Genomic DNA, 27,512 nt, shown 5'->3' on the forward strand with positions numbered 1-27,512 from the left:
ATTTTTGTCTTGTCAATCCTGCAATACTTACCTGTCTCTTGGAAAGGAGCTTTTACATTTTTGTTTGCATTTGCAAAGGGGTTAGCAATAAACCTGGAAAAGTTTGCTGAGGGACTCCAGATTAATGCTTCTGCCCAAGGGTACAGGAGGGTGATGCAGGACCAGCCCTGAACCTTGTCTTCATTCATGATTGTCAAACAAACTGATTCCTTTCACATCAGTAATCTCTTCTTTTGGGCAGTCAAATACTTTACTAGCTCTATGGGTTTTATTTGCATTTTCTGGTCCTTTTACTCATAGCTAGGCATAAAACACACAATAACTTCTCCCCTCTGCACCCGGGTCAGTTTCTGGATGGGCTACTCATCTATTGCTGATGTTGTTCTCTCAATTTTATAAACCTTAACACTAAATCTCAGATGCCAAAATACTCTGAACACTTGCAAGAAAGACAAAATATGTTATATGAGACTGTTCTGATAAGACCATGATTTAATTGCCTCTGACACAGATCATTACATAATAGCTCCAAATTAATAGTCTAGCAAAGATTAAAGAAAAACAAATGAAAATGAATTTGTGAATCCTTAATTTTAAGAAAGCTTCCGGCAAAAGAAAATCAGAGGTTAGAATCGCTTCAAATTGTATCTCCAAAACTAGCACCCTTCACCATCTGTCTTTATTCATTTTGCTGTGATACAACTAAAAAGGCCCATAAGTACTCCCCTGGGTCTCAGGTAACAGTTTTCCAAGAGCAAAATATCACTTTCTCTGCACAGTGAAAGCCGGCATTTGGATGGGCTGGATCGGGTGGACGGGCTGAAACACTGGTTTCTTTCTCATTTCAGAGAGTGTTTTCACTGCAGGGAGCAGCTGATTCCTTTTGATGATCTGTAAGGCCAGCTGGGTATTACCTATAAAAACAGTTCCCATTAAAAAAAAAAAAAAAAAAAAAAAAGGTACGCTACAATACCACCACATACAAAGCATATCATCAGAATCCTGCAAAGGAGGTAAAAGATGTTCTAGAAGAGCTATACTCTGGAATCACATAATGCCTCTGTCCCATCCCCACAAGTTCGATTTAAGAGATCTCAGGTATGACCTGAGCAATGGGATTTTTAAAGCTCCCCAGTGATTCTAAGGTGTAGCACAGGTTGAAAACTTGTCTACAGGTAGGATGCACAGAAGGGATCTAGAACCATGCACTGACCCTAATTATGCCTTTCAGGAGGCCAAGGCCTGCTGGATGCCAGGCACTTAACGCCCCTTCTTCAGCTATAAAGAGGGGAGCCTTGTAAGGATTCCCACAATCCACAGGAAGGTACCACTCAGCTCTTACTATTTGTGTCTGCTCTAATTTCTCCCATTCAAATGTCTTTTCTACTTCATGCTACCTCTCATGTAGGACCCGTAGCCTTTCTTCCAGGGAGCCACATCCTGGAGGTTGTATCAGTGGTATACCCTGAATTTAGGTTTGGATAAATAATTTTCAGCAAAAACTGGCTTCCTGTAAAACTCATTAATGACACTGTTCAAAGTACTCAGGTATACAACTCAGAGCAAGTGGCATTCTGACTCACGACCGCAGAGTCATTTGGCTGCCTAAGAGAAAGGTTAATCAGTAGGGATTAATTGTAACTGTCAGAAGTTATGCTATTCTGCATTTTCACAGATAGAAGGAAAAACGCTTAACTTGCTAGAAGCAGGAATTTGTAAGATACCAAAAATTCCCTAGCTACATTTTTGTTTAGAAGAAACTGATGGGTAATGTCGTCAAGGAAGGCAAAGCTTCCATTTCAAAGAGAAAAAGTGGACACCAACAGGAAGAGGGCAGAATTCCTTACCGTTCTGCAGTTCGAGGTAGACTGCCAGTAGGATGGCTTCAGGGGGCACCTCTTTAGGATGGATCATTGAGGCCGCCTGTGCGCAAAACAAAAAAGACACCCATGACACCAGCAGCTTAGGATTCCAGCTCCAAGTAATGCCAAAAAAGAAAGGAAAAAAAAAGGGCATCAGCCTCCCAATACAAGTCAGCACACTTTTGAAGCTCATTCCCACATGACCTTCCAGGGACCACTACAGTTCTGCCCTGATGGCTCCCAGATGTCTTTGTCTTGATCCCTACCAATGAAACCAGACGTGTAGTTTTTAGCTAAGTGTTTATCTCCCCTTGCCTAATCCATAATGAGCTCTTTGCAGGGGAAAGTTTTTCTTTCCCCTTGGTTTTCACCTGCCTGGGGTTCACCTCTCTGCTGTCTTTATTCGGTTTTGAGATGGGGGATCAGACCCTCCCGACTGCAAACTCCACTCATCAGCCAGGCCTGCGGTGGCTTTCCACCACGGGTACAGTGGCACCTACAGTAGAATCTGCACGCCTGTTCATTCATTCGTTTTCCTAACAGGTCAGGACTCGAACCTGCAAGTTCCCAATGTTCGCAAAAGGTAGTCACACTTACAGGGCGGCGATAGAGAAAAGGGCATACCACTACGCATATCCCATGTTTACATTCCTAAGGACTGACACAGTATGGGGGGGGGAATTCTCCTCCAGAGCACATGCTCCTAAGTTCCCCGGGGAGGAAGCAAGGAGCTTTTTATTCCTCCCACCACATCACTGAGGTGTAACAACTCAGTTCAGAAAACGAGACTTCGTACTTCCAGGGCCAGCTTTATACAAGCAAGATCACCTTTATGGCATTTTGTGAATATTAAAGTCTCCATTTTCCCTCCAACCGGCTATTAACACAGGCCAGTTATTGTTCTTTGCACTGACCACAGTCTGTAGCTTTTTCTATTATGAGACTTAATGGTATTTTGCAAACTGACTGTTCAGAATGGTTAGTGGTGGGCAGGCAACCTCAGAAACATATACTCGGGAGCCCTTTCCAACCTCTCAATTCATTGTTCTGTTCTCCCAAGCAGGGTGGGCCTCCCAGTTAACAAAGGTCCAGCCATTGGATTAACCTAAAAACCAAGGGCCCAAAACCAACCCCTCTTCGGACCCAGAACCAGGCCTGACCCCATCTGTCTCCCAGAGTGGCAGCCACCATGGCCACCTGCTGCACGAGAACCTGAACTGCAACGTACACGCTGTAACTTTAGATCAAAAGCCCTGTTTGCTGCAGTCATCGGTCCACAAGCACATTCAAAAGGGCTGTTACACACCCCTGCCTTGCCACTGAGAACACTGAACCACTGGAACTCTTGCCCATGTAACTTGCGTATTCAACTCCTAGATAACATCGAACGTGTTTCCCTGGATAGTCCATCACTCTCAACTGTTCTGATTTTGGGTCAGAAATGCTGACCAGATACCAGTAAGTTGACTAAACATCTTTCCTGGTTATTTTCTGCATGGTAAGCTCCATCACTGCTGGAAATTTCCTGAAGCCACCATATCCTGAGAATAGGTTTAATTTCTTTTTTTAAAAAATATTTTTATTGATTTCAGAGAGAGGAAGGGAGAGGGAGAGAGACAGAAACATCAATGATGAGGGTCATTGATCAGCTGCCTCCTGCACGCCCCCGACTGGGGATTGAGCCCGCAACCCTGGCATGTGCCCTGACCGGGAATCGAACCATGATCTCCTGGATCCTAGGTTGATGCTCAACCGCTGAACCATGCCAGGCCGGGCGGTTTAATTTCTTTTAAAATATATATACATATTTTTTTGTTGAACCAAAAATGAGAGAGAAACATCAATCAGCTGCCTCCTGCATGCCGCTTACTGGGGATCGAGCCCACAACCAGGGCATGTGCCCTGACCAGGAACTGAACCAGCAACCTCTTGGTGCATGGGATGAAGTTCAACCAACAGCCACACCGGTCGGACAAAATAGGTATAATTTCAATTTCAGTTACTCTGAAAGCATGTAGGGATGTGGGCTCTCTCGTGCTGCTGGTCAGTATATCATTTGGCACAAACTTTCCATATTAAAAATCTTACAATCCGTATAACCCCGACCTTGCAATTCCTTTTTTAAATTTTTAAATATATATCTTTATTGATTTCAGAGAGAGGAAGGGAGAGGGAGAGAGAGAGAGAAACATCAATGATGAGAGAGTCATTGATTGGCTTCCTCCTGCACGCCCCCAACCCGTGATCGAGCCCCCATCCCGGTCATGTGCCCTGACCGGGAATCGAACCGCGATCTACTGGATCCTAGGTTGATGCTCAATCACTAAGCCATGCCTGGCAGGGCACGATTCCCTTTTTAATAAAGCATCTTCTAATTGTAAGGTCCACGGGGGCAGGGTTGTATCATGCCCGCTTATTTACTTATTCCCATGGCTGAGCACAGGAGTAAATGCTCAACAGGAAACTGATGAATTAATATCTTTTGGAGGAATGACTCCTTTCCGATTCTGTGAGATCCCTCTAGGGCTGCCAGTGGTGGGACCTGTTGCCCTACTACAGGTAAAGGTCTGTGTCCATGACTGGTTCAGGGATTGGCAGGTGACCTAAAGAGGTCCAGTCAGAATCTTCCTTGGCACTTGCTGATGATGCAACATTTCCATGGTAGAATTCAGGAGTCTATGTTAGTTACACATTGTCAGTAGCTTTCTTTAGCGTATGTGGAGTTTCTTTGGTACCAGCTTCCTGAACCCTGTCTTTCTGAAACTATAGTATATACTGTATAGTATATTTGTAATTTAACTTTTTGAATAGATATAGATTCACATAATTCAAAATTAAATTAAATTAAATTGAGCCACACCTGGCTGGTGTGGCTCAATTGGTGGAGCATCATCCCATGCACCAAAAGGTCGCCAGTTCGATTCCCAGTAGGGGAGGCAACTGATTGATGTTTCTCTCTCTCTCTCTCTCCTCCCTCCCTCCCTCCCTCCCTCCCTCCCTCCCTCCCTCCCTCCCCCTCTCCCTGAGCCACACTGGCCGGGGCTGGTTTTCAATCTTTTGAAATTTAAATTATTAAAACCATCAGAAAAAAACTCTCCATTAAGTGCCTGGGTTCATTTTCCTTTTTTCCTAAAACAAGTCCTAGGTTCATTTTCAATAATGATCAGTTGTTTACCTTGCATTTGTAAGCTTGGAAAATAATATTCCAGTGTTCAACAAACTCACCAGGAACCTCAAACAAAATAACAAAACCCATACTCCACACCCTTTGCTGGCTGCTCTTCCAGAGGGCCTGACCCTGCCCTCTCCAGCCTCACCTGGTGCAGACACTTTCGGGCCTTGTCGTACTCGCTCCTCAGGCAGTAGGCGCTGCCAAGGTTAAACAGCATCACGGTCCTAGCGGAGTTGACGGAACTGGGGTAGCACTGAGGGGCCCGCTTCCCAGCTGGGGAGAAAGAGCACACATGCTGGTGAAGAGGCCAGGCCAAGGGCAAGGGAGCAACCCAATCCACTGCCCCAAGAACTGCTCGGGATAAAGCACAGCTCTGCTCCCCAGGCCGACAAATGAAGGACACAGAAGGCTCAAGTCTAAATCTTTGGGATGCGGGCCAGGCTACGTAAGTATTTACACAGAGCTTCTCACTTACAGGATTCCATTGCTTCATTTTCTCCTTTGTCTGATCCTACAAAAAGTGAAAATAAATCTGAGGAAGCAGTACAACAGAGTATATATTCTAAGAACCTAATTTCCTTTATGAAATGAAAATCTAATATCCAGGCAATTGTAGCGGTATCTACTTTTCTTGTAGTGGAGGTTCTGTTAAGAGACATCAGGCCTGCCTGGGCGTGGCTCAGCGGTTGAGCCTTGACCTAGGATCCAGGAGATCATGGTTTGATTCTCACTCAGGGCACATGTCTGAGTTGGGGGCTTGATCACGGGTCAGGGGAGTGCAGGAGGCAGCCAATCAATGACTCTCTCATCATTGATGTTTCTCTCTCTCTCCCTCTCCCTTCCTCTCTCTGAAACCAATAAAGGTATGTCTAAAAAAAAAAAAAAAGACATTAGAATGCACCTACCACCCCATGCCGGAGACATAATCTTAAATAAAATGAATGCCAGTCTCACTCCCTCAAAAAAACTGAGCCATGATTTAAAACCATAGTTCTAACACTATCAGCCTTTTAAAAGATAGAATTTAGACCATATGATAACTCCTAGGTCTACTTAGCAAACAATTACTACAAAGTCAGTACAGACAAAAATGTGGAAAGCTGGCCTAAAACTTCCTTCCCTTCACAACTGTGCCCTTAAATTTCCACACATCCTGAGTTACAACAGGAAGTGGAAATGGTGGCCACTTCTGATCAAATGTGTCCTCACTAACCTTGGTCCTGCTCATTTGAAGAGATCCCTAAGGAGACATCAGTGACATTCTCCGGGTTCAAGTGAGTAATGGCATCAGATATTCTGTCCAGAGAGATGAGGGCTTCTGCAGCATATAAATGACCCAAAAACCTAAAATTAAAAAAACAAAAAACAGATTTCAAACTGAAAAGTAGGTGATCACAAAAGTACCCAATGTATAGTAAGAGTTGAGTGTATATTTCAGATATTCCAAGTCCTTGAACTGAAATCTAAGTTTATAAATGGATCATTTAAGGCTCAGTTAAATTTTATCTCTTTAAAATGATCTTAAAATATACAATATAATTGCCCTGTTTGGTGTGGCTCAGTTGGTTGTTCTCATGTAGGAAAAGTCATTACAATTGTGAGCAAGGGTGTAATATGCCTAAGCCGTACACCAAAAGGTTGCCAGCTCGATTCCTGGTCAGGGCACATGAACAGGTCATGGGCTTGATCCCTGTTTCACTCTCACGTCAATGTTTTTCTCTCTCTTCCTGCTCCCTCTCTCTAAAAATCAATTTAAAAATCTTAAAATACATATACAATAATCATTTTTATATTAGCTAAGTAGGAACAAATTACACATATCAATTAAGAAAACAGTTCAAAACTGGCAAATTTATGCTGTTCTATTTAAACACAAAGTAACACTGCTGTAAGAAGGTAATGAGCTCCTAGAACAAGAGGCAGATCCAAGGAGGAATACCCATCATGTGAAGAAGCAGAACTAGAGCTCCCAGTCCCTGCTGCTGGGAAAGCTAAAACACACCGGAGCACCAGGCCAGACTGAGACCAGACTGCAGCTGCACCATCCTTACTTCCATTCTAAAGGTTTCCGCTTTTCTGATCATCTATTTTCTGTCCACTGATGCTAGAGCAGATGCATATCCTCCTGGCTTACAACAGCCTGCTGCTTCCGGTTTCTTACTTTAACCTGTTTTCCTCATGATCCCGATTGATTTTTCAAAATTAAAACAGGCTTAGGCATATTACACCCTTGCTCACAACTGTAATGACTTTTCCTACATGAGAACAAAACAGGTGAAACTAAACTTTTATAAAAGCTTCCACAGTTTGGTCCCACTTTCATACATCCAGTCAATATTTACTCCCCTGAAGATTCCTCTGTTCCCATCAGACAGTGTCCCGGGCAGAGAACACCCACTGCTCCCCTGTGGCCTTGCCTTCCTGGGCTCAAAGCTGGGCTCATCTCCACAAGCCATAACTCCCCGTTTTAAAGGGCCAGCTCAGGTCTCACCTCCTCTAGCTAGCCGGCCCCAACTAGATAGCTGCAGGGTAAGGGGGGAGCGGACGGACATGCAACAAGTGAAAAAATTTCACCATCAAACATGAAATTACCAGTTGCTTTCCCTTAATATGTATTCATTCCACTGGAGGAGTAAAAAGAAGTAACATGCACCACAAACTAACGGAAAATCTCCAAACCAAACAAACCAGGGACACACAGGGCAAGTCACACTTACTTAAGAGATCCTGACAGTTTGGGCTGCTGAAGAAGTTTATCTGCGTGATTCAAAGCCATAAGATTATCACCCAAAGCCAGAGCCACGTAAGCACTACAGGCCAGGATGGAGCATCTGCAACATAAAAGGGGAGGGCTGAAAACCTGAGTTACAAAACTGACAATGGTTACATTTGTTAAATAGGAAAGAATGCCCTCATTATGACTGTGACAATCTGGACACCAGGAAAGCAGAGAGGAAGCCACAGTGCTAATGGTAAATAATTAGAAGGATGTATAAAACGAAATACTGTCTGAAGCACAGTATAGCTGTTTACCTAAATCATCTTTAGCTTCCATCCAATTGACCCCAAACCAATCTCCAACAAATTACCCAAATAGAGTTACAATATATATTTAGCTTGTAAGAAAATAATGTAGTTAATGGCCCAGTGAGAACTTAATTCCATAGGACATTTCTTTTAACAGCCTAGAAATAAAGCTATAGAAGCAGATGTTATTTTTCCTACATATATTTGCCATTTTGCTAAGAAACATAATTAAGTTACTAAAAATCCACTTAGCTACTGGAAAGTGTTCTTCTCTGAGCCCATTAAGAAGACTAGTTCTTACTAAGCAATAATATCAAGAGTAACAAAAAGAATTTCAGTCACATAGGTACTTATTATCCTAAATGAATATTCAAGAAAAAAAACCCAGGCTGAATAAAAACACGTGAGAATGAAAATTTTTAAGTTACACTGATTTTGCTAAGTTGAGCTGGAAACCTAAATTTGTTTGATTTTCTACTTAACGTGCGGCTCATTTAAAACAGTCTAGCTAAAGACTTGACACTAATAGATCACTTGAATGTTAAACAACCGTTCTGCAAAGCAATCTTAAAATAAACCCTTGTCAAATAGAAATGAAGTCTGAATGGCCGGCTGCAAATGACCTGACTCAGACATAGGGTTTTGAGTTATGTTTACAAATTACAATACATGTGTATATCATTAAGTGCATTTGGGCTATAATTTCAGTCTAAGGAAGAATGCAATCGTATCACCATACAGTTTTCTAACACTCTGAAGTCCTCCGAGTAGAAATGGCCCTTCCAGTAAAAGCCGGGCTGGGCCAGTTTGGGAGGGCTCTGCTGTTTCCTCTCACTGGCTCATCCCTGGCTGCTGGAACCTTAGAAAATTATCCACTAAAGGAAAAGTAGCCCCTCAACTTCTAACAGCACCAAGTAGACTGGTCCCAGAGAAGGCAAAAGGAAATTGAGATTTATGGCCATAGGCTACAATGGTAGGGCTGAAGGACTGCCTAATGCGGTTCCTTGTTTTATCAATGGAGAAACTGAGATTCCAAAAGTAATTAAATACACTATTCTCTAGCTTAGAGGGTGTGATTAGAGTCAGGCTAGCAGTCAACACAGTGGACTCTCATCTCACTGCTTTCCCCCATCCTATCACACTGCGTCTCTACCAATTCACAGGACTGCCCTAAAAATAAAGCAGAAGGGTAAGATTACATTATGATTTCTCTAATGCACATATAACTATGCACATATATATGCACCTACCATCTTTTTGAAAAGGAAGAAAACAATTTAACCAAATATTACAAGTTTAAATTCTGTTACTGAGCACAATTGAAAACCTGAACCCTGTTCGCAGAGAATTTGAGAGCAGGCAAGTGGAGTCATTTCCAAACGGATTTCCCTGACAAACCTACTGTCAGTATCCCTGTATCTCCAAGAGCTGTCCTCACCAGCAAGACCACCCTGTGGCCAGGGCCCCTGGGGGAGTCCTCTCCCTGACAGAAGACTCACAGGCCCAAAGGAGGGAGGCAGCGACTACTTATCTCCCATTCTCAGAAGCACTTCAGTGGTTAGCTCACCATGTAGTGAGATTAGGGTAACTTAATTTCCCCTGTTGGCTTACTTGTAGTTTTTATTTTAAAATGGCAATGAACATTTATCGGCCAGGTATGTATTGCTTATGAAGAAAAAGACTTTTAAAGCCCTGGGTCGGATTTTCCAGAGGCCTAAGAAGACTATCAACTCAGGGTCCATATGAATGACAATCACAGAGCTTAATACCCATTTTCATTGGTGACTTTGCCAAAGATGGGGGCAAAACATAAATAAGCTCCTTAAAAGCAGAGGCCCACGTCTTTTGTTCCCTCCACAATTTCTCACCACCTGCAGGAAGTGTTTAATATGTATTCACTGAAGACCACCCTTTTTTGTTTGTTTGTTTTTTTAAACATATCTTTATTGATTTCAGAGAGAGGAAAAGAGGGGGGGAGAGAGAGAGAAACATCAATGATGAGAGAGTCATTGATCGGCTGCCTAGCCCACAACCCGGGCATGGACCCTGACTGGGAATCGAACCCCGATCACCTGGATCCTAGGTTGATGCTCAACCACTGAGCCACGCCCGGCCGGGCTGAAGACCATCCTTTGTAATGTTTTAAATTTGTGGCTTCTGCCCTGGTCAGTTTTGCTCAGTGGTTAGAGCATTGGCCTGTGGACTGAAGGGTCCCAGGTTCTATTCTGGCCCAGGGCACGTACCTCGGTTGCAGGCACGATCTCCGCAATTGATGTGTCTCTCTCACATCGATATTTCTCTCTCTCTCCCTTTCCACTCTCTCTGAAAAGCAATGGTGAGGATTAAAAAAAAAATGTACTTCTTCAGGCACCCAGAGCGATGCCTGTCCCCCCAGTAGGCCACCTTGCTGACCAAACCCACTCCTTCCTGGCTCCACAGACAGGAGCCATCCTGAGTGCCCAGGTCCTAGAGGCTGGGACAGCCTCACCTCAGGCAGGCTCGCTGGGAAAAGCCTGCCCTGGCCGCTTCCCACAGTAGGGGGCTATTACTGCTCCAGCCCACTGTCAAGCCCACTTTGGGTCCAGAATTCAGTCATGTAAGATCTGCAGCAAGGATTCTGTTTCCCAGGAAGTCCAAACTGCAATTATGTACAAGGTAAAAATCTGTTTTCCTGAACTTCTGCCCCTTTCCCCATAAGATACCATATCAAATCACAGCAGGGTAAAAAGAGTCTAATACAATAATATTTCCATTAATAAAACTTAAATATGTAAATGCAAAAATTGAAAGCTGGCTTTTTGATCAAGAAACATTGGGATTGAGCAAGTTCTGCAGCATGAAACTTGAAGTATCATTTACGTTCCCCTTCTCCTAGCCCCTTACAGGGACTCTAACTCGCCTCTCATCACCCTCTCACTCATCCTGCTTTCTTCATAGAAAACAATCCTGTTGCCTCCTGCACAACTCCCTCAGACTGGGAACACTGCAGACGTGCACGGTTTTATCTACTAAGTCCTGGAGGACACACTTTACTTTTGATAGTTGCTACTTAAAATACTGACACCCCCCCACACCCCACTACTTCCTCGAGTCACTGTCCAATCTGCTTTGCCAACCCTTCAGTGGATCTGACAGTTCAGCAGACTGGAAGGACTGTACCTCAGGGGAAGAGACACACTAGCTTCTGCCCCCTGTGGAGGACCTGACACAACCCCACTCTCTCCTCCACATGCCGGGGAGGCTGGCTCTAGGTCCACAGAACGCTGACCCTCAGAAAAGAAAAAGACCAAGGAAAGAAAGAAAAGGGGGGGGGAACCCCTTTCCTTAAAGCACCAAATTACAGCAACAAGCTATATAAGACTGGGCATTAAAATTTGTCAAGCCATGTATTCTGTAAATTACATGAATCGATGACAAGTATCTAAGGTAGTTTAACCCTTATTAAAGAGGGGTTAGAACGGGGTAAACCCAGTAAGTCACCATTTGTCAAAGGAAAAAAAATTCACAAGGCAATCACATAGCAAACACTGTTTGAAAGCTTAACTGCAAAAAATTCAGTAAGATAATTTCTTCCAAAAAACTGCCTATGGTACTGGATTTTAAAATTTCCAAAAAAAAAGTATTTTTTTCAGGCTTTTCTATTTATCTGTTACCATCTAGAAAGTGTTAACCCTGTCAACTTTCAACTCTTAAGAAAATTCAAAAGTTAAATTAGGTAAGTTTTTCACTACATGTCTTCTGTAAACATTTTGCTTTCTATTAACAGTTCTGTGCAAGAAAAATCTTACTGACAAACACACCCAAATCCAAAACAAATAGAAGCCCAGTACAAAGAAGCTGGAAAAGTTTCTTCTTTTTAACCAAATCTAGCATCTCAGAGAACCCAGTCCACCAAAGGCAGCAAATAAATGCATAAAGTCACAGACGTCACATTTTATACATGGACAGGACCTTAAGATCACCCCATCCAATTTACTTATTGGACAGAAGAGAAAAGTAAAGCCTAGAGGGCTTAAATGATTTGTCCGATGTCAGCAGCGGCCCCGTGGGGTTTCCACAGAGTGGCAGACCTGTGAAGAATGATTCTAACCCTGGCCTTGATGACTCTGATCGCCAGTTCAGCTAAATGAAATCCTGGGACGCACATGTGAATCATGCCAATGTGAGCGTAAGCTGCTGACAACGTGAAGGAAATGTCCTACAGGCAGGTTCCTTCTTTGGTAGAGTTTATTAGATGGACGGGTTTGAGCAGGAGCACGCTCAGTTATGAGATTGAAGTGGGGCAAGGTCTCCAGCAAGAACAATAGAAGATTCCAAAGGTTACTAGCCACAATCCTGTTTTAGGCATGTTTTCCTGAGATGCAACAGAACCACTAGGCTAACACCAACAGAAATGTGATTCCTTAAGGACACCAAAACTGTCTAATATTTATGTTATCAACCATTTGTTTGATTCATTTTTCTCTTATATACACTGGGCCATGGGAGGTCCCTTTTAACTGAATGAGAAATAATTCACTGAGTGTCACATCAGAGTCTAAATGAACTAATGAAGGTTCCACAGTTTATGTTTGTGAAATGACTGAGCTTAATTGCATTTGGCCTGAATATTTCCTTTTACCCATTTCTGAGCCTCTCATTTTTAAAAAGACAAATTTCAATTTCAATTTTATTTTGTAGGCTTTAATTTTAATTTCTCATATAGACATTTCCCATGTTAGCCTCGACATTATTCTCCAGTTCTGTTATACTTTTTTCCAGGTTCTAGCGTAGCCTCCATATTAGTTTTAGAAATTAAAATTTCAGCTAATATCACAATCTCAGAATGAACAACAAAGATGTCCTACAATATGCTAAATGGAAGACTGAGTACATACCCATGACAGTTATTAATCCACTTTGCAAACATGAAATGTTAATATGTGACCAATCCTATGAACTTATTTAATATTATTAATAACATATCAGCATGCAAAAGAATTAAGTTGAGCCCTTATCTCATACGATATCTAAAAATTAACTCGAAGAAGACAAAGAGAAAGAAAAACATCAATTGGTTGCCTCATGCTTGTGCCCTGATTGGGGATAGAACCTGAAACCTGGGCATGTGCCCTGACTGAGAATAAAACCCGAGAACCTTCAGTGCATGGACGACAGTCTAGCCACTGAGCCACACTGGCCAGGGCTGGTAAAGGGTTCTTAGATATGACATAAAAAGCACAAAGAAAAATATAAACTGAACTTCATCAAAATGAAAAACTTCTGTGATTCAAAGGACACCTTCAAAATAGCTTAAAGACAACCCAGAGAATGGGAGAAGATATCTGCAAATCATATACCTGATAATGGTATTATATCTGGAATATATAAAGAACTCTTACAACTCAATAACAGAAAGATAAATAACCCAATTGAAAAATAGGCATGGGATCTGAATAAACATTTCTCTGAGGAAGACATACAAATGCCCGACACACACACACACACAGACACACAAAGCTGCTATACATCATTAGTCTTCAAGGAAATGCAAATCAAAGCCACAAGGAGATACAACATCACACCCACTACAATGTATAATCGATGCCCAGTTACAAGTGCTGGTGAGGATGTGAAGAAGCCGGAACCCTCAGACATGACTGGTGCAGCCACTTTTAAGAAGTCTGGCGCCCGCCAGCGTGGTTCAGCAATTGAGCATTGACCTAGGATCCAGGGGATCCGGGTTCGATTCCAGGTCAGGGCACATGCCTGGGTTTCGGGCTCGATCCCCAGCAGGGGGCGTGCAGGAGGCAGCCGATCAATGACTCTCCCATCATTGGTGTTTCTCTCTCTTCCTCTCCCTCCCTCCCTTCCACTCTCTCTGAAAAAGCAATGAAAAAAATATCCTCAGGTGAGGGTTAACAAAAACAAACAAAGATATCAGTAGATAGTCAATAAATGTTTGACTCTTTTTCTAAAAAAAGAGAATCTTAAAAGTACACCCTTATAATATAATCAATCACTGCTTAAGAAAATCATTATCTCCAAAAGCATGTGGCAACATTAATAATTAAATCAAAACATATGGCCAAAATATCAATCCTGCGCAACCTTATACATTCTAAGATTAATTTGGACATTAGGCCTTTTAAAGACAAATTTTTTTCTGAAGAGATTATCCAGCATGTGAGGAAAGTGGCATAGCAACAATATTACACATTTGCAGAAACCACATATCAACAATACAAACACTTCAAACACAGTTTGAAAACCCTGGAGCAGCACTCACTGTCCAATAGAAACATAACTGGACCATAAGTGTAATTTAAAATTTTCTAGTTGGCACATTTAAAAGAAGTAGAAAGAAATTGGCAAGATTTAATTGTATATATTTTAATTAACCCAATATATCTCAAATATTTCAACATACAATCAATACGAAAAGTGCTAAGATATTTTACATTTTGGGGGGAGTAAGTTCTGAAATCTGGGCATCACCCACTTAAAAAGCACACTTTGTGCCAGCCACATTTCATGTGCTCAGAAGCCACATGTGATGAGTGGATCAGGTACTGAATACTGCAGCCTTGAAAACTAAGAAATACATGTTAAATACAAGTAAAGGAATTCTTTTTTTATTTTTGGTTAAGAAACCAAGTTTTTTATGTCATGGCACCTCATAACATTATATTTCCCAAAAGAATGTATTTAGAATTATATTAATTTTGTAAAATTTCAAAATACTGTAAAAAATTATAAGTGAGATATAATTTATCTACATTAAAATACACAATTTTAAGTGTATGATTTGATGAATCTGAATTTTTTTTTTAAGACACAAGAACATTTCTGTCCCCCTAGAATGATCCCTTCCAGTCAATTCCCCAACCACTGTTCTAATTTCAATCAATATAAGTTATTTTTGTATAGTTTTGCCTGTCATATAAATGGTATAAATGGAATTATACAGTATGTACCTTAGAGCAAATAAAAAAACCCCACACAAACGTTTTGAGATTCAAATCATGCTAACTTGGGCATCAGTAATTTCTTTTTTATAGCTGAGTAGTACTCCAATAGGTAGAGTGAATTACAAACTGAGTTATCCATTCTCCTATTAATGGATACCTGGGTTATTCTCTAGTTTTGGTCTATCATGAGTAAAGCTGCTATGAAATTCTTGTGTGGACAAGTTTTCATTTCTCTTGTATAAATACCTAGAAATAGAATCTTTTATTTTAAAAACTTAAAATCAGAGCATTTATTTAATTCAAGGCTGCAGAACATGTGTATGTGTTTTCCTAACTGAATGAAAACTGACAGCTCTGCAGAGCTTTGTAGCTCAGGAACTGAAGCAATATTCTCACAGTGCCATTATATACATACCTTTCCTGATCCATGATATCAACACCTCTAAGTTCAGCTGAGCCTCCCAATTAAACTATTTAACTTCTGAGACATTTCCTTGATTTGGGGACAAATTTCTGTTTTAACTGTCAGTACAGAGTCTCACAACTGATTCGGGTGTCATATGCCTTCTGAAAACATACTTGTAACCTGGTTAGAATGAGTATTTTTTGGAGCCATCGTCCTTTGTGTACAAACAAGAAAAATGGAAAATACTCCAAAGGCTGTGAACCCATACCCTAAGAAGTGGCCATCAGAACAGTCCTGATAATTTACTACGCATTAGTTATGCTGGAAATAGGAAATGAGGTTTTGCATTGGTGCCTTGGGTATTATAGAGCACGAGGGGTCAAATATAATAGTCCATAAAAACTAAACTATACACTAGTCACACACATTTCCAATCACATACAAGAATTCAGGTCAGAAATAGATGAAATCTCTGAGAAGTTACCATCTTAACAGAACCAGTGTGCTCAGGCTCCTTCCCTCGATAGAAGACAGCTGGCTCCTGCCACAGAACTGCCCTTTATCACACCCAACTGCATTGTGAGCTTTTATAGCCTTAAAAATTACGACACCAATCTTTTACTACTCCTTCCCTGCACCATTTGTCTGCACATTACCATGACTACTGTCTTGCGTAGCAGTTCTTTTTATAAATCTACCCTAAGGCTTCTTCCATCTTGTTCCATTTCCTTTCTCCCATCTGCTCCATAAGAAAAAAAGGTTAATATATACCAGCAAACTCATCTTCGCCTCACTTTATGATGATAGAACTCCCTATGGAGATCCTTTGCCCCTTTCCGCAAAAATAGGGAAGTAATTTTATTTTCCCTGAAAATCACCAGTCCTCCTGCTAGGACATGTGGGAAGCAAAGAATCATGCCACGAGAAGTGCAAAACTCTTTGAGAGTATGCCACCCTGCACATAACCTCCTCTTTAATGCCATTTTCAGAATATAAAGTTAATTTACACAATTCTGCAGCTGTGCAATCATTATGAGATAATATGCTTAAGTTGCATGCAGAACTTAAGAATCCCAAGATGAGTGAGTACTCATTCAAATAAATCTGTAGAAATTAAATCAAGTTTTAAAATGGTTTCAAATACCTTTTTCTTGAAGGAGTCCCCATACAGATTGTATAAAATGATATTTACTGTAGCACTATTTGTAATAGCAAAGACTGAAACACTATATAAACAGCTAAATATAAAGGAATGTTAAATAAACTGGATACCATACAATGCAATTCTTTGCACCCATTAGAAAGACTGAAACAGAGATTTGCATTGATATCAAACAATCTTAAAGATACACAGTATAGTCAAACGGGAAAAGGAAGGCAGAGAGAAGTGTGGACACTATGCAACTGCTAGTATAAAAAGCCCCACCAAATATACTGGAACAGACAAATATGCTGTAACAGACATATATATAACCTACCCAAACTGACACAGATGAGACAGAAAATGTGAATAGAACTCATCTGTGGAAGAGTCTGAATTCATTATCGAAACTTTCCCACAGAGAAAACCCTAGGCAGATGGTTCCACTGGTGAATTCTATCAAACATTTGAGGAAAAAATAATATTTATCTTATATAAACTTTCAGAAAATAGAGGAAGAGGCACTTCCCAACTCATTTATATGTTCAGCATAACCCTGAAACCAAGACATTACACAGAAAGTGTGACCCAACCGTACTCGTGAACGTAGAAGCAGATATTCCTAAGAAAAGTATTAACAAATTGAACCCAACAATTTACAAAAAAGGTAACACATTCTGAATAATGGTGTTTGTCACAAGGCTGAAAGGCTGGTTTAACATGTGACATTCAATCAATGTCATTCATAATCTTGAGAGAGTAAGGGAGATTAAAAACAAGGTGCTCATTTCAATTCATGCAACACTAATTGTTGGGTACTCACTTTAAGTTTTCCAGTTCCTGTTTCCTTAATGGAGAAGACGGTGGAGCTGGAATGAATTTATCTCCCTCATGGCTTTTACTGCTAAAATAAAAATGGACTCTTAATTATGAAGGGCCACAAATAATAAACAATTAAATGTAAAATTCTGTCTCCCTATCTGAGCTCCCATACAATTTTTGTGTGACAAAAGTGTAAAAGAGCCAAAACAATGAAAAATGCTTATAACCTGGTATCACTGACGTGTTAAAGCTATCCTCTATATTAGTTTCTTTCCCCCAGCACACAATACTGCTTTTAAAAACCTCTCATTCAAAACAGTATCTCCACCATACAAAGAAAACCACTTCAAGATTTTCACACAGTTCTCATTCTGATGGCATTTTATCAACTACCATCAAATATAACTCATTTAGGGAGGGGGGGGAATCCCACAATTTTGTTTCAGATTTTCTGTATTAAACACATATTCCTATTGTAATTAAGAAAAAATGCTGGGATGGGAGACTTGAGTTTAAAGGTGCATGTGTAAGAACAACACTCTTGATATAAAACGGTATTTATGTATTACTAAACAAGCTGTCCCAATTTCTATAGATTGGTATAGTTTTAGAATTTAAGTATTTCAATAAAAGTAAAAAAATCTGTCCATAGCAACAGGATTTCTTGCAACTATTCCTCCCGTTAATAAAAAGCTGTTACGTTCCACTTTTCTCCTTCGAGGTTCGCTCCTGATTTAGCCTTCACCTATTTTTCTATTCCAGAGATACTTAAACATTCGTACTTTCCTTCCTTATCATTCAAAATAGAGAATTTTGGAAATTCGGGGTGAAGATTTTAGGAATTCGCCTAAAGCACAAAGAGGCTTTTACTAATCAAGTCTGAAAGGGATTTTGCCAAGGAGGCTCAAGGGGATTAGAATACCTGCACGTTTCACTGCTTTCGCTGCTCTCAGTGTTCCCACCTAACTGGGTACTGTTTTTAGACCCATTTTCCTGCTTCAGATCCTGCTGTTCTTCAGGTAACAGCAACAAGGCATTTCTGAGACAAATGGCTGCAAACTCCATACTGGCTACAGGAATGGCTGAAGACTGTCCGTCACTTAAAAGAACAAAACCAAATTAGCTAAGTAAAAAACATAAAAATAAATAATAGTTTTCCATTAGCAAAAATAAAACCAATATGACTGTAAATGAAAACTTTACCCTGTGATAGAAATGTTAATATGAGCAGTTATAAGAAAATGCTAAAAACCCAAATTCTAAATAGAACACACAAGGTACCAAGAGTATCTAGACTGCAAGTATATACATTATACTCATCACTGTTGTTGGATTAGAGGAGTTACAGACAAGGAAAATTGTAATGATGGCCAGTACAGATATAATAAGAATTGGAAACAAGGGAAGAAAGATTTTCACACTTGAGTCTTGTTTTGGTTGATTTTTACTTTTGAAAATGCCTTTATTTTTAAGTTTTGAAAAAGCAGCATTGCTTCTTGTCTTCTAATTTTGTTGAGGTTTTATATAACTTTACTTGCTTTGATATCAAACTGAATCAAAACTGAGTCAGTTTTATTAGGAAAATATATAAATGAAAATTAGTAACAATTTTGAAATTGTAGAAAAGTGATGTGTTATATATCAAGTCACTTTAAAAAAATCTGCATCATAGTTGAAACAAATTAATACCATATTGTGTGCCAGATACTATTTAAAAAGTTTGGGAAGCCCGGCTGGGCGTGGCTCAGTGGTTGAGCATCGACCTAGGATCCAGGCGATCGGGGTTCGATTCCCGGTCAGGGCACATGCCCAGGTTGTGGGCTCGATCAATGACTCTCTCACCATTGATGTTTCTGTCTCTCTCTCTCCCCCTCTCCTTTCCTCTCTCTGAAATCAATAAGGATATATTTAAAAAAGAAAAATTAAAAAAATAAAATAAAATAAAAAGTTTGGGAAAACTTTTAAATGATATTGAACAATTTTATTTTTTGAGAAAAAAATTAAAAAGCAGCGAATTTTTTTACAAAGCTTACTACTTTAGAAACAGTAACAACTCCAAACTCTTGATACAAGATAAAGATGTTCATATTTAAAAGTTGTTAGCTAAAGGTTTTATTTACATGTGACAGATTTATATTGCTTTGGATGTTTTATGTATTAGTACTTTTTTCTCCTAATACAAAGAATTAGCTTTAGGGACTCTGAGAAAATACCTAAATGAGAAGTTCACAATGATAAACTATACAAAGGAAAGAGCAAGATGCCCTCTTCTGGACATTCTGAATAATGGCACTGACTAAACCAAGGCTTCTTAGGCCATCAGTAATTTCAGCATCCCTGTATGTAACAAACCAAAATCCCATGTCAGGTAACATTCACTATGGACCTATTTTGAAGCAGCCATAAAATCTGGTTACAAGGTGGTTCCTCCTATGAAACAATAAGTCTAAATACACACACTTTCTCTTTGCGAATACTTACTTATACACAGTGTTCTGTATGGACTGTGATGCCAGAACGATTTTACGATGATAGCCTTGACCGACAATAGACTGTACGATTCCTTTCTTACTTGGAAGACCTTTAGTTTCTTGTTCAGAGGTCTACAAAATCCAAATAATTTCCATTTAATTTAATTGCACTGTAGAACAGTGTATGAAAAATGATCTAATATCTTTCCAGTTACTCTTAAGAAAGTTCTTAAGATGCATCAATGTGGAGTTTTTGGTGATAAGGGAAGTATGTTCAGTATTGAAGAAAAGAGTACATGGGGCTGAAAGTCTGTGACATATGCTATGTTTTATTAATATGAGGTTTGAGGTAATTCTAAGGAAAAAAGGCAATTTAAGAATGACTCAAACATATATTCAGAATGATTTATTTAGAATATTCTACCCCTCAGGCACCATGCTGCATATTATGGGCACGCTGACATCAGAGTCAAGAAAAAGAGAGTCACAAAAACACAGTGAAAAAGTAAAGGGGGAAAGCTCCACTTTCTAAAACACTGTTTTTTTTCCTTCTTAACTGAAAGTATTAGTTAAATTGTCAACAACATATGAACTTTAATAAGCTACATGTTCTACATGTTAAAATTTACATGGGTACAATTCTTGCCTTCCAGTAAATTAAAATCCTATAATCCTAAAAACATAAAACTGAAAATAGTAAAAGCTACTTACATGGTATGTATACATATAGTATATAAAATATATGTTAAAATATCCTAAAATACATAGAGAAATATAGGTATTTCACTAAGATACATTATCTCACTATGGGAGTTTGGGGCCAATTTCATTTCTCTTCCCCTTCACTCTGCCTCTGATTTACCTGTGGGTGGAATCCCAACTAGTTGTTTTGCCCTGCAAAAAGTCCTTCTCTAAACACAGCGTTTCTGCACTGTTACCGAGTGTTCCCTAATGTAACTGTATGTGACTTTTAATAAAACAAGGATTCACTATACATTTTTTAAAAAAGGAGAAACACAGAAAAAGACAGATAATTATTCATGGCAACTTTCCATTATTAGCACAGACTGAGTGTTCTGGTATCCACCAAGTTATGGCAACCATGTCATCTTGACCATTTTTTTAAAATTACAAATTTAAAACTTTCTAGGAAAAAATGGGGAGGGGGTGTCATTATCCACAGAACAAAGACAATCCTAAAAGTACTATTTCTAAAATTACATAATTTGAAAAGAAAATATTAAACCTTAATGTATGTATCTACTCCCAGGAAGATATAACTCCCTGCTTCCATTAACTGTACTACAAGAGAATGGCCTCTGACACTTAAATTCATGAATGGATTAAAGAAAACAACAATTTCTAGAGAGCCTTATATTTTCAAAAAGTATGAATTCTGCCTAAAATTGCCTGTCAGTTAATATAACAATTATCCAATAAGAAAGTTATGCTGCCAAGGGAAAAGCACGACGGGATAAACTGACGATGCAAACAGCCAGGCAAACGTACTTCTTTGAATCCTCAGTTCCTGCAGGTGTTTCGCAGGAAGTACTGCTTAGCAGGAGAGCCCAAACATCTTACATCAGCTGGCAGGCATGCCAGGCAACACTTCATACCATCCCGCTCCAATCTCCACAGACCCCAGGACCACCGCAAGGGTGGGGGGTGGTTAGAAAATGGGGTGATACAGACAACTGGTGATTCTGATACAACTGGTCTTCCCCCACCTCCCACTGACCACTCCTCACTTCAGTTACAAAGGCTTCCACCCCCTGCCATTTGGAGATAATCTAGACATGGACACTGGTGTAAACTGGCCTATTTCTCATAGCCACTGTGGATAAACATGTCAGAGGGAAGCAGCCTGGTAACTCAGCCAAGAACTCTGAGTCGTTTACTGAATGAAAAGTAAAGCTCCGAGCACCGAAGGAAATGCAGTGTAATGCAGCTCTCCCCACTCTCACTAGGTTGATGCCAGTCCTTCGTTAATCACCTGCAGGTGACATGGCCCCTGCCCCAGCAGCTGGCTGACCACTGTACCAACAGGTGCGACCTTCTGATTGGCTTTAACTCCTTAATGTGGCTGCTAATACATGCTGCCATACTTACCAAAAACCAGAATGTTAACAAATGATCTTATGAACCTAAATTTTTTGTCCAGTTGTTAAAGACCAGAAGATTATCTTTATAAATTCCCTGAGAGTTAAAAAGGGATGAGGTCTTCTAAGTTTCCAAATATTTTTTGTTTTCCACATAACAGTGTGTGTGTGGGGGGTGAGACAGGTGGAGGGAGTGGGTTCAAGAAGATATGCAGGCAGCACTCACCCCCTTATTGGCAGCGATGCAGCACTCGGCCAGCCGGAGCCAGAGGCGGGGATTTGCATGATAAACCTGAACAGCTTCAATCAGACACTCAAAAGCAGCAAGAGGCCTTCCAATGTGGAGAAGCTGAATGCCACAGTTATACAGCAGCTCATACCTCTTGTTAGTTAGTAATGTACACATGGGTCTTCCTGAAAACTTTTTGCCTAGTGATAAAAATTAGATGAGAATAAATCATTAGATTGAAAATAACAGTTACTTAGTGGAAAATGTTTATTCCACTAAGTACTTAAACACTACCTTGTTTAATACCACTGACCCCAATTTGAAGTTTAATAGCTCTCACCAGCGATGATCTCCAGCCCCAACCCACAAATATTCGCCAGAATCTGTTGCCAACAGATGAAAAGCTCCTCAGGCAACAATGTTTCAGGAAGGCAAAGAGAAGAGATAGGACCCACTCTTACTTCTTTGAATCTTACATGTTTTCAGAGTCTATAAGAAGATTCCACTCATTTTACTTTCATTTTGGTTAATCAATTTATTGTCATGTACTTTTTATTAACCAGAAGTATTCGGTTAATGTTAGGGTGTCACAGGATTTTACTATGGAAATAAAATTTAATGTGCTATACCTATGATGACTATCATTCACTCACTCATGCAAAGTTTCACAATCCACAATAAAATAAAACTATCAATGATTTTGGATACATTTTTCATCAATTAAAAAGTTTTTAAAAATACTTTTACAAAGCTAAATGATTGCTTGATTTTGAGCATTTTGAGTCAAGGATCTATCTATATACTATGAATATTAAATGAATAAGTTTCAGGAATTGCTTAAAGACTGCCAGGTGCTGCCAACAGTACCGCATGTGAAAAGAAGCTATAACACTAGTTTGGCAGTCAAGAAATCTTTGCAAAGTATTTTGTTTTTAACATTACCATATGGGATTACTGATTTTCAACTCCATGAAAAAGGGAATTTAAATGTCTTTGGTAATTACTCTTAACTCCTTATTATTTAAAGGAGCAATATCTACTAAAAATTGCCACAAACTTGTTGGGCAGGATGAGTGATAACTGTAGATGCACATGGCATGCATTTTGACCAGATGCTTGCTCTTTGAATTCACACTCTCCTCAGGTAGTAAAATATAAACTGTCCCCCAGCCAAGGGCATACCTGGGTCAGTGCTGCCAGCACTGAGCTGTGCACAGACATTGTCATTCTCCTGTAGAGCTTTTTTAAAGTAGAAAATTCCCAAATTGTGCTTGCTCATGGCAAAATGGATGCAACCAAGATTATTCCAGAACATACATCGCAAGCATTCACCTGAGAAAAACAAATACATTTGTTCATAAATTTTACTATTGATGTACATCATACAAGAATTGGGCTTATCTAACATGGGTTAATTCTATATGCAATTCCACATAGTCCCTATAGAACAGTTTATAAGGCATCTGAAATTTTGTAAACTCCTTTCCTTTTTTTAAAATCCTCATCTGAGGATATGTTTTTATGGATTTGTGGAGAAAAGGACTGGGGAGAAACATCAATGTGAGAGAGAAACATCGATCAGTTGCCTCGATACGCGCCGAGACAGGGGATTGAATCCTCAACCTAGGTATGTGCCTGGACCAGGAATCAAACCCGCAACATTCTGATGTGCGAGACAAGGCTCCAACCAACTGAGTCACCCAGCCAGGGTAAACTCCCTTTCTTTTTAAAAATCTCTTTTATTATTAAAAGTGATAAACCAACCCTGCATAATGATTTAATTAGCCTGCTTAGGTTTTTTCTGATGTAATTTTTAATAACTGTAGGCAACAGATACAAAAATTGCAAAACACACAAATACTTATTAGTAAATTTATATATATGTATTGAATCCACATAACAAAATATTATGTAGACACTGGAAAGAATGAAGCAACTATATATGGAAACAGTAAAAATACATTAAATGAACAATAGAAAAAATATGCAAAGCAGGAAACATAAAATATTGCCATGGCTGAGCACCTATTTTCTCATGTTGGGCATTTGTATTTCTTGTCCTGAACCCTGCCTCTTCCTGTTTTTTACTCATTTTTTTATTTGATTACAGATGTTTTTCTATTGGTTACCTGTTATAGAAACCTTCTGTCACATCTGTTTCAAATATTTCCCTCACTGCCAGTCTGTCATCTGTCTTCTGACTTGGTCCAGTGTATGTGTGTTTATGTTTATGTTTTTAATCATAAAAAGTTTTAAATTTTTATGTGGTCAAATTTAGTAATCTTTTCTAAGTGCTATGGTTCTTGAATTTTGGCTAATATTTAATCAAGGCTCCCTCACCATGAAATTAATATATTCATCTCCCTGGATTGTATTCTGGTGTAATGGAAGCAATCCAAGTTTTAGTTTTCTTTTTCTAAATGGCTTCCCAAACATTCTAAGCAACAAAGGGTAGAAGAGCCAGGAAAAATACAAAAATGTCACAATTTTCTTTTACCTGTTTTCAAGAATCCTGGATGCTCAGCAATGTTCGAACTATTTAATAGCTTCACAGCTTTTCGATAGTTGCCTCTTAAGTACTCAAAATTGCTTTTAAGAAACAGAGAGGGTGCAGACTGTAAAGAAAACATAAGTTACTTTTAATTTGCTTTTAGATGCCCAACGAGATCATAGTGACACTGTTGTGCTGGCCTGTGTTCAAGGGCATAAATGAACCAGTTAAGTCACAGCCACCAAAAGGACAGTCTCTCCTCCAATAGTGTTCCCTGACTCAGAGGATAACTATTACTTTGCATGACAATAATTTACTTTCCTGTTTGTCTCTTCCCTGACTATGGTATCCTTTATTTATTTATTTTTAATTTTTTTTTATATCTTTATTGATTTCAGAGAGAGGAAGAGAGAGAGACAGAAACATCAATGATGAGAGAGTCATTGATCGAGCCAACAACCCAGGCATGTGCCCTGACCAGGAATCGAACCCTGATCGCCTGGATCCTAGGTCGATGCTCAACCTCTGAGCCACACCCGGCTGGGCTGACTATGATATCCTTTAAAGCAGGGATTATGTTGTGTGTTTTTTTAATCTCAAAAAAGGTTTCATAATGACTGGCTGGCTACTTAGGCCTTTCCTCTTAGGTCTAGGCTACAATTGTTCTTAAAAATCACTTGAGTCCTGACCCAGTCGCTAATCTGAATCCTGCTTGAGATTTCTAAGGTCAGTTTTCCTGAACTATTCCTACTACACACCGTATCTCCTCATGACTTCATACTTTTAATGAACAGTTATCCTAAAAGCATCACGACTGTTCACAATTCTGTCTCTTCCCACTGCCATCTTAAAAATTATTTCTCAGTTGGGGGTTGGGGTGAAGGGGGTGGAAGGAAGGAGGTGGAAGGAAGGACTAATTATATCTCGAACTCTCTAGCATTAGTCAAATTGAAGGCATTGTCAAGCCAAAGATCATTTGGAAGGGGCAGGTTAGGGCTACAATTTGACTATCAATCTTTAATAAATGTTTTCAGTATAATCTAAAAAAAATCCTAGTGTCTAATAACAGTGAATATTTATGTGAACTGTGATAAACCACTCACAGAATACTAGGTAGCTATTAAAATGGTGGTTTGGAGGCTACATACCAAAGGGAAATGCTTGTTATAATTTTAAGTGAGAAACATATTACATTAAATTGTAGTAGACACAGTAGATCACTACTTCATAGCTCACTATCAAGGTTTCTATCTGGTAGTATAATATAAATAGACTAAGATACATTATTTAAAACTGACAAATACAAATTGTTCAAATAAGAAAATTTTAAGACATAAAAGACACAAAGTGAAAAAAAAGTCAGGAAGAAACTTACGTTTCCAGCTGTGTTCATGACTGACTTGATCTCCCTTTTGCATGCTTTCAGAGACTTCATTTGGATGTAAGCTCTTACTTTATACTGTCAGAGGGAAAATGCTAGTATGTAAGAACTATGGTGCATTTACACATACTAAAGCAGTTCTACTTTCTCGTTAAAGAAATGAAACCCAATCTGTTTACAACATGGTTATGCCAGTTTCTTGCAAAAGCAAGTTTAAAATTATCTTAAATAATCTATTTTTACTGTACTCTCAGAATACACCCTAAAAAACTAAAAACATGGTAGAATAAAATGTGTCCTTAGGTTCCAAGCAAAAATCCTATTCTTATCTGCACATGGCTAATTAACAAATGAATTTTAAAACTCTACAAACTCATTTCATCATCTAATACATTCCCAGACCATTTTTCTCAATCCTCTATCGAGTATACAAAAGAAATGATATTGCATTATCATCTTAAGCAAAGTATATTTAGAAGGATTAAATGGGCTTCTACACTACAATACTTCGAAACCGAATGCCTTAAATGACTTATTTACCACCTTAAATGACCCATCACAGTCTTCGTCATTTATAACTACAAGTAAACACCCATGATGTAAAACTTCTCTGAAGTTATGTTACCTGGTGTATCTTTGATTTTGCAGCTTCTATTAGAGCTCCACTTTCAGCTTTATGATTAGATCCATCTTTGTTGGTGTTATTACCAGTCTGGAGGGTGGTGAAACAAAGTTAACCAAAATTAAGTATTTCTGACCATAATTTAAATCACTGATTTCCAAGTGAGCTAATCTGAATCACCTAGAGCATATTTTCAAAATTCAGAATCCCAGGTCCTAGTCCCAGAGATTCAGGTTTAATAGCCTGGAGTGGGTGACAGGAAATTCCACCTATGAGAAGCTCAGCGTTGAGCATAATGATAGACTAGGTTTAAAACACATGGATATTACTCGGGCAAAACTCAGGTTATCTTCTTTAAAACGCAGAAGTGATAATGTCATTCCTCCTTAAAAACTTTCTCTGGCATAAACACTGCCAACATCATATCCTAAATCCCTAGCAAAGTATTCAAAACCCTTCATAGTCTGACCCATATTTGAGTTGCCCATGTCACCTCCTGCTGCTCTCCATTACATTTCTCAGGCACTACTACCCATTTCAGATGATCAGAATTCCACCAGCATGCCCGTCACACCTTTTGTTATCCTGCTCCATTCTCCCTTTTCTGATTTGTCGAACTATTGCATCTTTAAAGGCCCAAAGCAACCATCCAAACTTCTCTGAAACATTCCCTACCCTCCTTCCTCCCAGCTCCTGAACAGATTTGCTCAGTATTTTCCTCCCACAGACCTGAGTTCCTTGAAAAGCAAGAACTGCAAGGTCTTCACTGTTGTTACCTTAGCACCCAGCAGAGCACACAAGCATCTGTTGAACTGAATTACACTTCACCAACTACTACA

General features: G+C 39.4%; 1 protein-coding gene across 3 annotated transcripts in view; it reads right to left on the reverse strand.

The window, feature by feature from the left end:
* Positions 1-472: 472 nt before the first annotated feature.
* Positions 473-27,512, reverse strand: part of CNOT10 (CCR4-NOT transcription complex subunit 10) — a 38,653-nt gene continuing 11,613 nt past the window's right edge. For 2 of the 3 annotated variants that reach the window (XM_016198830.2, XM_016198833.2), the window contains exons 6-19: positions 26,677-26,763; positions 26,046-26,129; positions 24,677-24,794; positions 23,362-23,511; positions 22,177-22,379; positions 19,862-19,983; positions 18,303-18,479; positions 17,382-17,462; positions 7,752-7,865; positions 6,248-6,378; positions 5,510-5,545; positions 5,180-5,307; positions 1,848-1,923; positions 473-914 (exon numbers count right to left, since the gene is read on the reverse strand). In XM_016198830.2, the coding sequence (XP_016054316.1) occupies positions 763-914; positions 1,848-1,923; positions 5,180-5,307; positions 5,510-5,545; positions 6,248-6,378; positions 7,752-7,865; positions 17,382-17,462; positions 18,303-18,479; positions 19,862-19,983; positions 22,177-22,379; positions 23,362-23,511; positions 24,677-24,794; positions 26,046-26,129; positions 26,677-26,763 (1,659 nt within the window). In that variant the 3' untranslated portion in view covers positions 473-762. The remainder of the gene's footprint in view (positions 915-1,847; positions 1,924-5,179; positions 5,308-5,509; positions 5,546-6,247; positions 6,379-7,751; positions 7,866-17,381; positions 17,463-18,302; positions 18,480-19,861; positions 19,984-22,176; positions 22,380-23,361; positions 23,512-24,676; positions 24,795-26,045; positions 26,130-26,676; positions 26,764-27,512) is intronic. The other variant, XM_016198832.2, reaches the window with a different exon arrangement.

The sequence above is a fragment of the Miniopterus natalensis genome, chromosome 15 (assembly GCF_054644295.1).
Source record: "Miniopterus natalensis isolate mMinNat1 chromosome 15, mMinNat1.hap1, whole genome shotgun sequence".
Classification (NCBI taxonomy): Eukaryota; Metazoa; Chordata; class Mammalia; order Chiroptera; family Miniopteridae; genus Miniopterus; species Miniopterus natalensis.